The 15,016-nt window shown below is 40.9% G+C and overlaps 1 protein-coding gene across 4 annotated transcripts in view; it reads right to left on the bottom strand.

The window, feature by feature from the left end:
• Positions 1-15,016, bottom strand: part of KCNIP1 (potassium voltage-gated channel interacting protein 1) — a 390,129-nt gene that overhangs the window by 18,298 nt on the left and 356,815 nt on the right. For 2 of the 4 annotated variants that reach the window (XM_037745428.1, XM_017547700.2), the window contains exon 2: positions 5,601-5,633. The exons of the other annotated variants lie outside the window; for them this stretch is intronic. In XM_037745428.1, the coding sequence (XP_037601356.1) occupies positions 5,601-5,633 (33 nt within the window). The remainder of the gene's footprint in view (positions 1-5,600; positions 5,634-15,016) is intronic. 4 annotated transcript variants of the gene reach the window in all.

The following is a 15,016-nucleotide window of genomic DNA, read 5'->3' on the forward strand; positions in this document are numbered from 1 at the left end:
GTCTCACTGCCGATGGCCTTCCTGTCTTAAACCCCACTTCCCTGCCCTGTCAGCCTCTGTGTCCGACACCACACAGTGAGGGGGCTTCAGCATTGGAGAGAAACATGTTCCCACTGGAGGCGAAGGCAGAGTGCTCAAAATAAATCCATATGAAAACACTTTCCTTGCTTTAAAAATAACTTCTTTGCATATTCAAATTGTTTCCCACTGAACCTTCTGAATATTCCAGAGACACAGGTAAGTAGGCAGAATGATAACCACCCTCTAGACAGCAAAGGGAAACAAAATTATTTTAAAAAACAGTAAATTCTCACCATTTGGGCCAACTAGGAATGGATAGCATGATTTGGAGGAAAGTTCAAATTACAGCATGTTAGGGATTAATGATAAAAATCTGAATGTATTTATAGTGCATTGTTTCATAATGTCTGCTAGGTATCCTTAAATACTTGGAAAAGATCTTAAATGGGAGTTAATTTGTATAAACCATTTGAAGGGCTCTAAAAAGAGTTGTTATAAGTAGTAGTTTAAATATGCCTCCCATATGGACTATAATGTAATGTAAGATTGCATTGGTTATTTAGAAAGTGTCTGTCAATTAAATTAAGGAATCTGCCCATCTCCCACTGAAGGATCACAAAGTCCAAGTCAGTGGAATTTTCAACGTTTTACCATCACAGAGTGGTAGGTGAGTGATTTCCTTTGGGCCCTGCCAGAATGCTTTCTATAAATTTACACCAATCAAGAATCAATTGCCGTCTGACTTTTCTCTGTCTGTTGTTGTCATGCAGACATTACCAAATCCATATATTGAACGACTGTAAATCTGTGCTGGCAAGAATAGTGATGAGATGGGCGGCTGCCGGGAACATACACAGACCACGTCTCAGCCCGTGGCAACCCACAGTACGCACAGGCTGAGTTTCCACATCGGAGAACAAGGTGAGCAGGTGTGTGAAATTGTGTGCATTTCTCTTAATCAGTGTTGGTTTCATGGCACCAGATTTTCTCTGCAATTGTCACTTTCCCTTTTGAGACTTTGATCCCAATACAAAAGGAATCCATCAAATTAAGTTTGTATCTTGTACATATCCCCAAAGGTGATGGGTGTTTGTGTGAGGCTCCAGTAACTTGGTAGCAATTCCTAATTGCCATCTTTCTCATGTGCTGGGCAATACATATCACCTTATTCTGCTGGGACTAAGGCAGATGATTTGTTACAAATAAGATACTGTTTACACCACAGAGAGACAAGTGGCCAATTTCGTTGGAATTCATAATTCTTACAGAGCCTTTAATTATTGTTATGTTTGTAGCTAACAAGATAAGTAGCAATTATCTAAAAGCTGAAGCATTTCTATGTAAATGAAAAGGTTTGTTCTCAAAAAGAAAGAAAGAAAAGGAGAAAAATTCACATAAGTCTAATTCAGAATGCTTATATATTTAATATTTTGCATCTATTTTAACCCATTTTAACATAAAAATTAATTGTTGATTTAAATCTCCTAGCATTAGACCTAAAAGCATTTTTATTTTAAAAATGCTTATCTATTTCATTGCGCATAGATTCATAGGAAACTTCTGAAGGGGCTGCAGAGGTTTTCACATCCCTCCTTTTGCTCCTTAGGAATTCCCTGGCTACTGCCCAGGTGGCTTGAGTAAAGAAAGGAGAAGCAGCAAAAATCACATTAAAATGCAAATAAACAAAATGGGAACATTGTATTTTTTGAGTAAATGAGGTATTCTTGAAGACACCCAGCGTACTGTTAGATTTATCTTAGCCAGAAGCATGAAAAGATTTTTTTACAGTACTCTTAATCCCTTGATCTTCCTGTGACTGAATTCCTCACAAGCTCAGGGAAATTTCTTTGCAGGAGCTTGAGAGACTCTTTTTGACTCAGAAACAGCACTTGCTTCCCAGCACCTTCATAAAAAATGCACTAAGTCATTATTGATATATCAACTATTAAACCCACTTCATTAAGGAGGAACTGACTTTATTACTAAATGAGTTGTTTGCTGTCTGGGCAGGAGGATCAATTTCCATATCAGACAGGTTCTGTAATATCTGCATGTTTGGATGCTGACTGCCAAGCTTTTGTTTTGTTTTTCATTTTCATCATTGGCTAAGTGTCAGTCTTCAGTAATATCAGCTGTGGAAGGAAATTTACTTCTCGGGGGCTCAAGATGCTGGGTTGTAGCCTGCCTGTGGATGTTAGGGGCTTAAACCAGTGGCCCTCTCTTTCTTTTTTCTTTCTTTTACTGTATTTTATAGTAAGAACTATAATTTATGCCACAATCCAGTGTACACATGTATATTAGCAAAATGTTAATGAAATATTTTGAAACAGTACTCCATGAAGTGATCCCGTCCTTCACTTATGTGAGCTGTGCTGCGGCCTCAGTTTTAATGTATTTCTTTGTAAATACGTGCTGGTTGGGATTCTCACGGGTCATGACTTTTGACTGGACAGCACTGATTTAGCTTGTCTACAGCTGTGGCAGCCTCACAGGGGTGCCCACGCTGCCGCTCTCACATCAGCAGTCCCTTCCCTTTTTTTTTTTTGAGACAGAGTTTCGCTCTTGTTACCCAGGATGGAGTGCAATGGCGTGATCTTGGCTCACCACAACCTCCGCCTCCTGGGTTCAGGCAATTCCCCTTCCCTTTCTTTGTATGCCTCATGGTGCTGGCTGCTGTAGATACATTCACAAGAAACTGTAGAGGTGACGGCCGTGGTTTTCACCCTGCTCCTGTTGCCCCACGGGGATTCCCTGGATGAAGCCCAGGTTGTCCCAGGAAAGGAAGGAGAATGGCCCAGTTCCCTGGGTGCAGGAGGGACCGTGAACCTATGGGGAGCCTCCTTGACAGTTTCTTCCGAGGTTTGTTCAAAGTCTCTGATGCCAGATGCTGCTAGTCATTATTTTTGCTATAAAAAATAATGATAAGCCAGTTACTAAGTCACACTTGAGTTTGGATGGTTGAGATAAAAATTAACCTTGAGAGGTAATGCTGTGGTGATAATTACATAACAAGAATAAATTGGAGCACCTTCTGCTTGTAAAGTACTTTTAAGCCATTCAATGTTCTTATGGCTGTTGTTCCATAATCCTGTGTGTGATGGGAGCGAGGGGACCACTGCCCTGCCTGTGTGATATTAAGAAGTGATTTTCTAACTGAGTGCCTCACACAGTGTTGAATACCTGTCACTCGGGACAAAGAGAGATAGAATCACCAACTCTAGAGGATGCTACGCAGGAAATTCTCAGATCAAATAGTAGGTGATTTAGATTAAGTGATCCTTAATGTTTTGGGATCATAGATTCTTCTGAGTGGGGAATGAAGGCTTTAGGGTCTCTCAAGAACATACACAGTCACTGCACTTTTGCCTATTCAGTCACGAGTCGCCAGTTACTAAGTCACACTTGAGCATACCACAACAGGGGTATGCTCTGAGAAATGTGGTGTTAGGCAATTTTGTCATCTTGTGAACATGGTGGTGTATACATACACACACCTAGATGGGATCGCCTACTACACCCCTAGGCTGAATGGTATGGCCTGCTGTTCCTAGGCTACAAACCTGCACAGCATGTTACTGTGCTGAACACTGAAGGCAATTGTAACACAACGGTAAGCATTTTTAGTATTTGTGTATCTAGACATACTAAATCTAGAGAAGGTCCAGTAAAACTACCGTGCAAAAAATAAAAAAATGGTACAACCAGGAGGGCAATTACCACGAGTGGAGGTTACAGGACTGGAAGCTGCTCCGCGTGAGTCGGTGAGTGATGGTGAGTGAATGTGAAGCCCCAGGATACTACTAAACACGATTTAGACTTTATACATACATACACTTAGGCCTATGCTAAATTAATATGAATTATGAATTAATAACACAGAGCTATACTAAATTAATTAATATACTAAATTAATAAAAATGTTCAGTAATAAATTAACCTTAGTTCCCTGTAACTTTATTTTACAAACTAATTGATTTTTTCAAACTTTTGGACTCTTTTGTGATAACACTTAGCTTAAAGTACACATTACCTAGCTGCACAAAAATGGCTTTCTTTATTTTCTTATTTTATAAGCTTTTTCTCTATTTAAAATTGTTTTATTTTATATTTTTACCTTTTAAACTTTTGTTAGTTAAAAATGGAGACACAAACAACACATTAGCCTGAGCCTACACAGGGTCAGGAACTAGGCGACAGGAATTTTTCTTCTCTGTTATGATCTTATGGGACTGCAATCGTGTATGTTCTGTTGTTGATGGAAACATTGTTATGTGGCTCATGACTGTACTTTCAGGGAGTTTCTGTGTCTTTTAAACATGTCCAGCCCATGCTAAGGTATTCTAGTATAGGAGATCTAAACCTTGTCACTAACTGGCTTTGTCTGAGTCCTAACTCATTGGGCAATGGGTGACAAAGCTGGACCTAGAATCCAGCCAGTTCAGGCCCCTTTCATTATGTCTGGTCCCCATGGTGGCTTCTGCTTCTCTCAAGCACAAATTGCAAACCGGCTTGTAGCCAGTCTTGCTTGTAGCACCCCTGTTCCTAAGAAGCTGTATGCCTCTGTACCAGTTAGACCCGGACTGTGAGCAGTGGGAGGACCCACACCTTGGGTTTCTCCCCAGTGAGGTGTCCCCTTGGTCAGGCTCAGGATAGTGACCATGACCATCTCCTCCCTTGACTGCCCAATAGTGCCTCTCCCATGGTGTCTCTAGTTTGGACTTTATATTTACCCGTCTGGCTTTGAGGTATAAAATAGTGATCCTTGGCCTGAATGTGGCCCACAGATACGTCTTGTTTGACCTGTAAAATGTGTCTTCATTATTTTGGAATTGGTTGTCCATGTTTAAAGATAAGAGATCCATGTACAAATTTGGATGTCTGATTTGTCTTGGAAAATGGGATTATTTGATCACTTTGGTCTCAAATTCTGACATGGCAGCAGCTCACTAGAGCTGAGCAGTGACTGTCACCTCTGGGCAGCCACAGCCTCTAGGATGCCTTATTGTTCACCCCTGGCTCACAGAATTCATTCACGCTGCCTGCCTGGAGCAACAGGTGCTGAGTTTTTGGTTTTTGATCTATACCACCTTACCCTCCCACCTACCAACCACGCAGTCTGCTCTTCACTGTTTATTTAAACACATGCCACTTTGTTGCACAAAGAACTGGAAGCTGATTATAGCAAATAAATATGAAGTAAAAAGAGATAAAGTAGTAAGAAAAACTGCCCCAGTAAATGTTGATTAGATTAGGAGGTCAAGACCAGGGGGAAAAAGAGAACACAGAAATTCAGGCCATTTGTTTGAAGCAATTGTTACACTTGATCTGCATACGGACTCTTAGTTTTTACAAATGTCTGTGAAAGGAAAACATAACCATTTCGTAGGGGGAGCAAAGCTTTTCCTATAACTTGTCTCTAAAAGAACATTTCCAACTGTTTCTATATATGTGAGGCTTTCTAACAAGGGGCACAAAAAGCTGGTGAATGAGAAGACTAATCACAAAACATGAACTTGATTAAGAAGCTCTGCCTTTGCAGTCATGTGACCCAAGTCAAGTTAGTATAAACTGTTTTTTACCTCTCTGATACTGGTAATACCACCAGGCGATGTCTAGGAAAGAGTGAGAAGACATTTTACCAAATCCATTCATCAAAAAGCAAAACACACTTTTATTGTCAATGGAGAGAGGCCACTCTGAGGGTGTCCACGTCGCTGTCCAGCTTGACATATGCAAAGAGCCTCTCGGTAGCAGAGCTGGAGCTGAGCTCCCTGTCCTTTTCCCATGGCCAGAACAGGCAAGAGCAGTGGGTTGCCTCCCAGTGCCCATGGCTCCCGCAGGGACTCACTGAACATGCCCTCAGCCATGCAGTCATGCAGCCTGCAGAGATGGGATGGCACGTGGCAGAGATGTGCGATGTTGGATGAATCCTTGGAAACACCCGTGTTTGACTGAGGAGTGGCTTATAAGATGCCCTCCACAATCAGGAGGCCCCCATTCCCGCACTCTGCTTCTTTGTGATTGGAAGCTGCCTATCTTGTAAGATTATTTGCTTGTTCACTTAGCAACCGTCAATGAAGTATCTACTAGGTACATGTCAGTGAATAAAACAGCTCTGTTCTGTGCTCTCTTGGAGCCTACATCTATGGGTCTTTGCTTCTTTCTTCCCCTTTTAAGCTTGATTAGTAACCAGATGCAGAAAAAGAAAAGGGCAGTTGCAGAAGAAGATTAGCACATTAGGGTGTATGGCAGAGTGGATGCCGGCCAAGTCCTCCATTATGCTGAATGTAAAATATAAGACAAAACACCAGACCTGCAAAGTTATCCATGGCACAGTGGAGCTGGGTGAGTCCAAGGTCCCTGGGAGCTCTGCTAGATGCTCTCCTGCTGGCCTTTGTGTGTCTATTTGGTGGTCAGCCTAGCTTTCCTCTGTAGGCTCTTATTTGAACTTCCTCTTGTCTTGCCAGCACCCTTGACCACGAGTGTGTAAGGCAGCCCAGCCACCATCTTGCGTGTGTTTTAGTGTCTCTCCTGTCCCCCAACCTGCAATCCCAGATGGCAGCTCTTCCAAGTGATGGAATAGGTGAGCATCCATTGTAGTGTTTTCACTCCTCTCCTGACCTGTATCCCGTGGGAGAAACTTATTTTGCTGGATTTCGTTGCCCCTTTGATCATTCTGGTTAGGTGGCATTTGTATTTATTTATTTTTACAAATATACTTTATTTTTAGAGTCGTTTAGGTTATAGAAAAATTGCACAGAAAATATAGAGAGTTTCCGTATCCACCCTCACACAATAAGTTTCCTTATTATTGTTATTCACATCTGCATTGGTGTGGTATATTTGTTGCAATTGATTACAGTATTCATATGTAAATATTAACTAAAGCCCGTAGTTTACATTAGTGTTCACTCTTTGTGTTGTACAGTTCTGTGGGTTTTGACAAATGCATGATGTCATGTATTCACTATTACAGAAGTATATAGAATAGTTTCACTGCCCTGAATGCTTTGGTAGCATTTTAGTATAGATATGTCTACAAATATGCATTGACATGCTCTGGTATGCCAGGAATGCCATAGGTACTTGGAGAGAGATGAAGACATATCATCTGTTCACATGGTATCTCAGATTGCTGAGGAGGCATACACATGGATTGGAAACTCAAATGCCAGTAGTCATTGGCAGGTAAGTCAACTGTGTACAACTATGGAGAATGGTGGAAACTGAGAACTGGAGAGTAACTGCTCCATGAAAGGGAAACGGTTGTTATTCAACAAGTTGTTATCATGCAGTAATTTAAGCCCAGTGAGTCCAGATCTTTAGATTTTTCAAGAGATGTCATAATTAACAATGGTTCTTGGCTGTTATCAATGAATTTGACTTTTAAAACATATAGTATGTACCATACACAACACAACTTTGGAAAGGACATTGTGGGCTGCTGGTCTGGAATTTTTTATTGGCAAATCATTTCAAAACAGTGTTGACATAGTTAAGAACTGGGAACTGAGAGGAGGAAGCTCTTACTGCCTCCTGGGTGGCATGGGACTAGAAGGGATGTCAGAGAAGGCTCCAAGGGGAGGCAATAATTCAGTTGAGTGTTGAAGAATGAGGGGACAAGGGAACAGCATTGCAAAGGCACAGAAGCTGAAGATCCCAGGAGTGGTGAGCTCTCCTATGCAGCACTAGAACCCCTTGAGAACAACCAGAAAGAAAAAGGATTAAAAAAAAAAAAACCTCATCATTTTTGAAGGCTTTGGAGAGCTACCAAGGCAGATTGCATGAAAACAGCTCAGTCCATGTTTGGATTAACTGTATCTGCCTTTGCCCTATTACCTCTCAGAAGTTGAAGACTCAGCCAGATAGGTGACATAGCTTTTATTCCAATGTGCACCCTTCAGTAAATATTTGTCAGGCATATTAAGAGACAAGACCAAGAGAAAAAATGGAATCTAGTAATAGATCTATAGCCGATCTAGATAATTTGATTAATCATATCTGGGCTTTAAAAGAATGGCAAACATATGCTTAAGAAAATATTTAAAAAGCTGAAGAATTCCACCAGAGAACCAGAAGAGATACAAAAAGTCAATTAAAAATTGTAAAAATGAAAAACATATGATCCAAAATTAATAATTAAGCAGACAAATTTAAAAGCAGGTTTGACATAGATGAAGAGATAATAAATGACTTAGTAGATAGATGAATCAAAAATACACAGACTGATGCACAGGGAAAGGGAAGAATGAAATCACAGACCAGGCATGGTGGCTCACACCTGTAATCCCAGCACTTTGGGAGGCTGAGGCGGGCGATCGCTTGAGGTTAGGAGTTGGAGACCAACCTGGCGAACATGGGGAAATCCCATGTCTACTAAAAATACAAAAATTAGCTGGGCGTGGTAGTATGTGCCTGTAGTCTTAGCCACTTGGGAGGCAGGAAAATCACTTGAGCCCGGGGGGATGAAAGTTGCAGTGAACTGAGATTGCACCACTGCACTCCAGCTTGGACAACAAAGAGAGACTCTGTTTCAAAAAAAAAATGGAATCACAGATAAGCTTGCATAAGATACATATGGGACACGATGAAAAGTTCAAACATATGTCTAATTGGAGTCCCAGAAAAGAAGGAGATAAATAATGATAATGAAGCAATATTTGAAGAGTTAATAAATGAGAATTTTTAAAAAGTTAGTGAAATATATCAAGCCACAGACTCAAGCAGCATTACAAACCCCAAGCAAGATAAACACAAAGAAAGTCACTTATAAGAACATCATAGTAAAACTGCCGAAAAATTAAAAAATAGAAAATCTACAATATAAGATAGAAATCATCAGATATAAACCAAACCCTGGCTAAATGCTGCTGGTAAGCATAAGGGCACAGAAAATAAAAATGAAATGATGAAAAAGGATGTATCATGCAAACACAAATCAAGAAAGGCTGGTATAGCTTGGTTTACATCAGCTAAAGTAGACGTTAAGGCTAGTAACTTTGCTAAAGACAGAATTCTCATGTAAAGGGGTCCATTTACTAGGAAGATAAGACAATTCTAAATTAATATGTACGAATAATGTAGACTTAAAGTGCAAAATGAAGCAAAGACTGATAGAATTAAAAGGAGAAATAACAAATTCACAGTCATAATTGGAGCAATTTTTAAATACCTGTTTTAGTAGCTGATAAACAGACAAAAAAAATCAATAGAGGTGTAGAAGATCTGAGCAACATAATTAGCAAACTTGTCTCATTGAGACTTATGGAGCTCTGTACTCAGCAATCATAAAATACTACACTTTTTTTCAAGTGCACATAGAATAGTTACCAAAAGTGACCATTTCCTGAGCCATAAAGCCAAGCCAATATAAAAAATATTTCAAGAATTGAAGTTATTTAGACTGTTTTTGTCCAGAGTGGAATTAAGCAAGATATCAATAACCAAAAGAAAACTAGGAACTCATAAAAATATTTGGAAGTCAAGCAATATAGTTCAATTTCTGTTTTTGAGACAGGGTCTTGCTATGTTGCCCAGGATGAAGTGCAGTGGTGAGATTTCTACCCACTGCAACCTCTGCCTCCCAGGCTCAAACAACCCTCCCAGCTCAGCCTCTCGAGTGGCTGGAACTACAGGCCTGTGTCACCAGGCCCGGCTAATTTTTTTGTACTTTTTGTAGAGACGAAGTTTCATTATATTGCCTAGGCTGGTCTTGAACTCCTGGACTCAATCAATCCTCCTGCCTCGTCCTCCCAAAGTGCTAGGATTATAAGTGGGAGCCACTGTGCCTGGCCTAGGTCAATTTCTAAGTAACTCATGTATCAAAAAAGCAGCCTCATGGTAATTAAATCAAGGCAATTTTGAACTAAATGATGATGAAAATATGACATATCAACACTTGTAGAAAGTTATTCAAGTTATACCCCGGGGAAAATTTAAAAGAACATCACATACTTGAGCTGCAAATAATTTACAGAACTGTGTGCATAGAAACAAAGAATGCTGTGCTTCCTCTTGAAATTGTATTCCTAGTACTTTCAGTGGTTCATTTTCAATGTTGCCTGAGCTATATTTGCTACATTAGACATTGTATTAGTGATGGCGTGCTGGAATCTGAAAATGTAATCTTTCCTTCTTTTTAAACATGGTTGATTGGTTTGTTCTAGATAAGTTTGGCATCATCTTTTTTAATCGACAGCATTTCCTAATAAGCGGCAAAAATCTTCATTGGTGCTTGCTTGGCGCCGAGGGAGGAGAGGGTGGAAAGTCTTATTTGGCCCTTCAGCTTTAAGGCTTAGGTTCTTACAGCCAGGCTTGGAGGTGACTCATAAGCCCACTCAGACCCACGCAGTGCACACAACTCATCAGCTCTGAGTTTTATAAACTTAACAATGAGCCCCAGGAGTGCTAAGCTAAGCCTTGATAAAGATTTTCTGAGTGTTCCACGTATTTTTTTCAGTCTTCTCCGTTCAATAAAACTCAAATCATGTTTTGCTTCAAGCATTTGTTCTCTTAATCTTGAAACCCCTTCTGCTCCTTTTAAGAAAATTGAATTTATACATTTCCCATTCATTTATATACCTCAGTCCTGAAAATGTCCTGGAAAAAGGAGTTCTACAAAAAAAAAAAAAAAAAATCTTTGAGTGCTTTCTACTTCCATTAGAGTTTCGAGATCAAATGACTTGGAAATTCTTCAATATATAGTGTATTTCAGTACACTGCTCTTTCTCTCCAAATGAGGGTGTGTTTTTAATGTGGCCTTCAGGTCAGCACAAGTGTTGAGGTGGGCAGGGAGGGGGGTGTCAAATGTCCTTTGCACCTTCTCAGGAACAAGGCAATGGCGGAAATTAACTGTCAGAAATGTAACGCAGTTATTAAAAGTCCACAAAATCACCACATGGAATGTGACGAGTCATAATTTTGTTTGTGTGTGACAGCGTTATATTCAGATATTTTCCAAGATTGAAAAAAACAAATGGTTGGGAAAGGAATTATCCAGATTCCAGTATTAGAGAAGGCAGCAGCTCTAAAAGGAGCAAGGACAAGGAGCAAGGACATGAACACTAGGACTCTCACGTACCCTCACCTTTGTAACCGCATTTTGGTCCAGCTAAGCCCATGGCCAGGCTGCAAAGTAGAAATGTCAGTTTCACTGCAGCAGCTCAGCCACAGGCACAGATCTCTAGATGATGTTTTAAGAGGATCTTTTTGTCTGGAAAAAGTATCCTGGGATGATTTTTTTTTTTTTTTGATGATTTACTCAGGTAGTTCCAGCAGTCTCTGTAGCTCTAGGGGGCAATTAGTCAAATGAGCTTCCAATCCTGCCACCAGCTAGCATTCAGGTGGCGGTGGAGAAACCTCCCACTGTTTCTCCTTTGAACCCAGCTGGACACCACCCTGAAGTTCCGGTACCTGGAGATAGCCAGTAAATGAACAATTGATGACCTGTGTTGAAGAGAGAGGGCATGTTGCCCAGGATAAATGGGTCTAGAATATTTCTGTGGGAAATAAGAGGATTAACATGGGTGGGATTTTATTACTCCTCTTGACTGAGGAGCTGAAATGACAATTCATTGCAAATTAGGAGCGTCCAGGGAGAAAGGGCACTTTAGTTTTAAGAGAAAAATGAAGGGGCAGAGAGAGGTTGAAGGAATTGGTCAAAGGAAAAGTGAAATCGCCACAAGAATAGTATTATCTCAGGTTAGCACAGAATTTTCTTACTGATGGAAGCTCATTGGGTCTAGATCAGGCTAAGATGTGAACAGCATATTTTTCAGTCTGCTTTTTGAAGAAGAGGAGTTCATTGCTCTGCGAATAATTTGACAACTCGCTAAGTAATGGTTTCTGATTAGGCAGCTAGCTTTGGTGGGCTTGTAAATATCTGACAACTGGCTCCTGGGGAGGGTGGAAAAGCCTGATTGACACAATTTCCAATTTCCTTGGTGTAAATATTCCCTTCATGGCCTAGTTCAGGCTGTTAATGAGAAGTTGTTGAAATGAAGTGATCGTAGTTTGGGAAGCACAGTATGACCCGTCTCTATCACATTACTGCTAGTTTTAGAATAGCTGGTATATGTTTAACTGTCCCAAATAAGTGTGCTAAAGACCTCAAAGGCAATTCCATAGGACAGGCTTAGGCCCTGTAATCCACGCAGATAAACCCTTTTTTTGTTGTTTGTATGAACATAAATTTCTGGGCGTGATACAGAATAATCGCAAACAGGAACGTAATGGAAGCTGTCTGTGTGAGCTTTTGCTGAATTCAGTATTAATGTATCCTTGTATTAAATGCCTGTCTTGGTGAGCTCAGAGAGCATGGTAATAGTTTTAGAATTGATCTAATCATCTCACTGTCCCTAGGAGGTATATGGTTATTACACTAATTCAAGCTAGAATCATACCCACCTTGTAGCTGTAAATCTTAATCACATAAGGTATGTAAAATGCTCTACACACATAGTAGGTGCTCAGAAATGTTATTTCCATCTTGTTGTATATTTTGACTGTAATATTAAGGGTCATTCTTAATAACAGAACCCAGTAGTCATGTCTGTTAAACACTGTATCCATCATGATTGTGCCTTTCCTGATGGATCTAATTAATTAAATATGCTTCTCTTCAGTATAGGAAGATTTCCTTGTTCTGTTATTTACTGTCAGAGACCCACCTCAATTGTCAGTTGAGGTTGGACATGAATGAGCTAAAGTAAATGTGATCTTTTTTTTTTTTTTTTTTTTTGTTGAGACAGAGTCTTGCTGTCGCCCAGGCTGGAGTGCAATGGTGCCATCTTGGCTCACTGCAACCTCCACCTCCTGAGTTCAAGTGATTCTCCAGCCACAGACCCCTGAGTAGCTGGGATTACAGGGATGTGCCACCACACCCAGCTAATTTTTGTATTTTTAGTAGAGACAGGGTTTCACCATGTTAGTCAGGCTGGCCTTGAACTCTTGACCTCATGATCTGTCCAACTTGGCCTCCCAAAGTGCTAGGATTACAGGCATGAGCCACTGTACCTGGCCATTATCGTTTTATGTTAAAGGTAATGGCCACTAGCAAACACAACCCTCTGGATGAAAGAGCATTGACCATCTCGGTCCATGGAACAGGGCAGGGGGTCTGTTGGTGATGTACACCAGAAGCACAGGGCCTGGAACATTAGTAAACAGACATAACAACTGACAGCCACTGAGGACATTTCCTGGCTCTGTGTCCTCTGCCCTTAAGAATCTGTCTGGACTGTCTAGTTCATGCACACTGTTATGGGCCATCTCTTAGCTGGAGAAGTCAATTGGGCATTACTCTCCACTGGAACATGAACTTCCAGATGCAGGGAGTGCAGTCAGTTCATCTGAGAATGTATATCTGCCTGCCCAGAGGCAGGGAGAAGATGGCAAGGTGCTATCCTCTCCAGGACTCAGCTCCGAAGCCTCTTAACTGTGCACTTAATAAATGAAGGCTTGGCAGACACACCTTGAATTATTAATGAAGTTATTCGGCTTTGATTGTTTCCTTCTTTTGGGGAAAGGTTATTCACTCAAATGCCTTTGATTAGACTACACAATACATCACAATTGGGCATATTTTATGTGCAACTTTATGGCGATAATAGTTCTGTCTCATTTAGAAGCAAATCAGACATTATGAACTTCGTGATTTATTAATGTATTGATTTCTATAAATGTCAGCGCATCTCACATCCCGCCAGAGAGCCCGGGAGCAATCAGTGAAGGGCCAATAAAAATGTAAAATGAAACCATCATAAAAAGAGGAAATACTGCCTGTTTCAAAGCCCTGCTGCCTCTCTGAATTGTTTCAGGGTCTACATCATTACCATGAAGGCATCCCCCCACCCGCAAGGAAACAGCTTTTGTTGAGGGGCTCTGTCCTGCTCAAATCTATTTTAAATTAAAAAAAAGAGGTTGTGTCGCAGGAGAAATAAAAAAAAAGAGGTGAAGAGTGGGACCTGGAGGGGCCCCAGGGCCAGGGCCCAGATTCCTCATCCTGGAGAAAGCAGGAGGAAGTGGAGGAGGAGTCCCTTTCCATCAGATTCACCCCACAACAACCCCCGACCTCCCTGCTGAGAAACCTTCAAGACAGAGCCTAGATTTTCCTGCTGGTGCCGAAGGGTCCACACTAAGGTCCTGGTCTACCTTTCCAGCATGATTCCCCAACACTCCCTGTCATGAGTCCTCTGCAATAGCCCCAGAATTCACTCGTGCACAGACCCCTCTCTACCAGAGCACGTGATCATTTGGCTCCAATCCTATCCACCCTTAAAATATGGCCATCTCCTCTGGACAGTTCTCTCAGACCACTGCAAATAAAGCTCTCTTTGTCCAAATTCCCAGTCACTTGCAATCACCCGGCAGGTATCAAAAGCTACTTTTGGTGTCACAGTTTTCATATACAAGGGTGGGGTGGGGGGAGATTGTGTCTTGTGCTTATTTTTGTCTTTGGTATCTCACTCGCTCCATGATGTCTAGTATCTGCTTTGCACATAGAAGGTGCCCAGTAAGTGCTCATTATTTGCTAAAAGTGTGTAGAACTACAAAGAGCTAATTAGAAAATATGTTAGGTGTTCCGAGACAGTGGCCCAGGAAATATCTGGAAAGTATTTGGCTAATTTAGTGGCTAATTTTGTAATCTGACAGTTTAGTTCAGAAATCACAATCTGGCAGCCCATGGGGTACTGTTGTTTTATTTCTTTTATTTTAAAATTATTATTATTATTATTATTAGAGATGGGGTCTCACTGTGTCGCCCAGACTGGTCTTGAACTCCTGGCCTCAAGTGATCCTACTGTCTTGGCTTTTTAAAGAGCTGGAATTACAGGTGTAAACCACCACTCCTGGTCTGTTTCACTTCATTTAAGTGTGAATTTTATCAACATTTATTTCACATAAAAATATCAACTTTTGGCTTTCCTTTAGAAATCTGAAATTGGCCGGGCGCGGTGGCTCACGCCTGTAATCCCAGCACTTTGGGAGGCCGAGG

This window comes from Cebus imitator, unplaced genomic scaffold (genome assembly GCF_001604975.1).
Source record: "Cebus imitator isolate Cc_AM_T3 unplaced genomic scaffold, Cebus_imitator-1.0 Scaffold200, whole genome shotgun sequence".
In the NCBI taxonomy this organism is placed as follows: Eukaryota; Metazoa; Chordata; class Mammalia; order Primates; family Cebidae; genus Cebus; species Cebus imitator.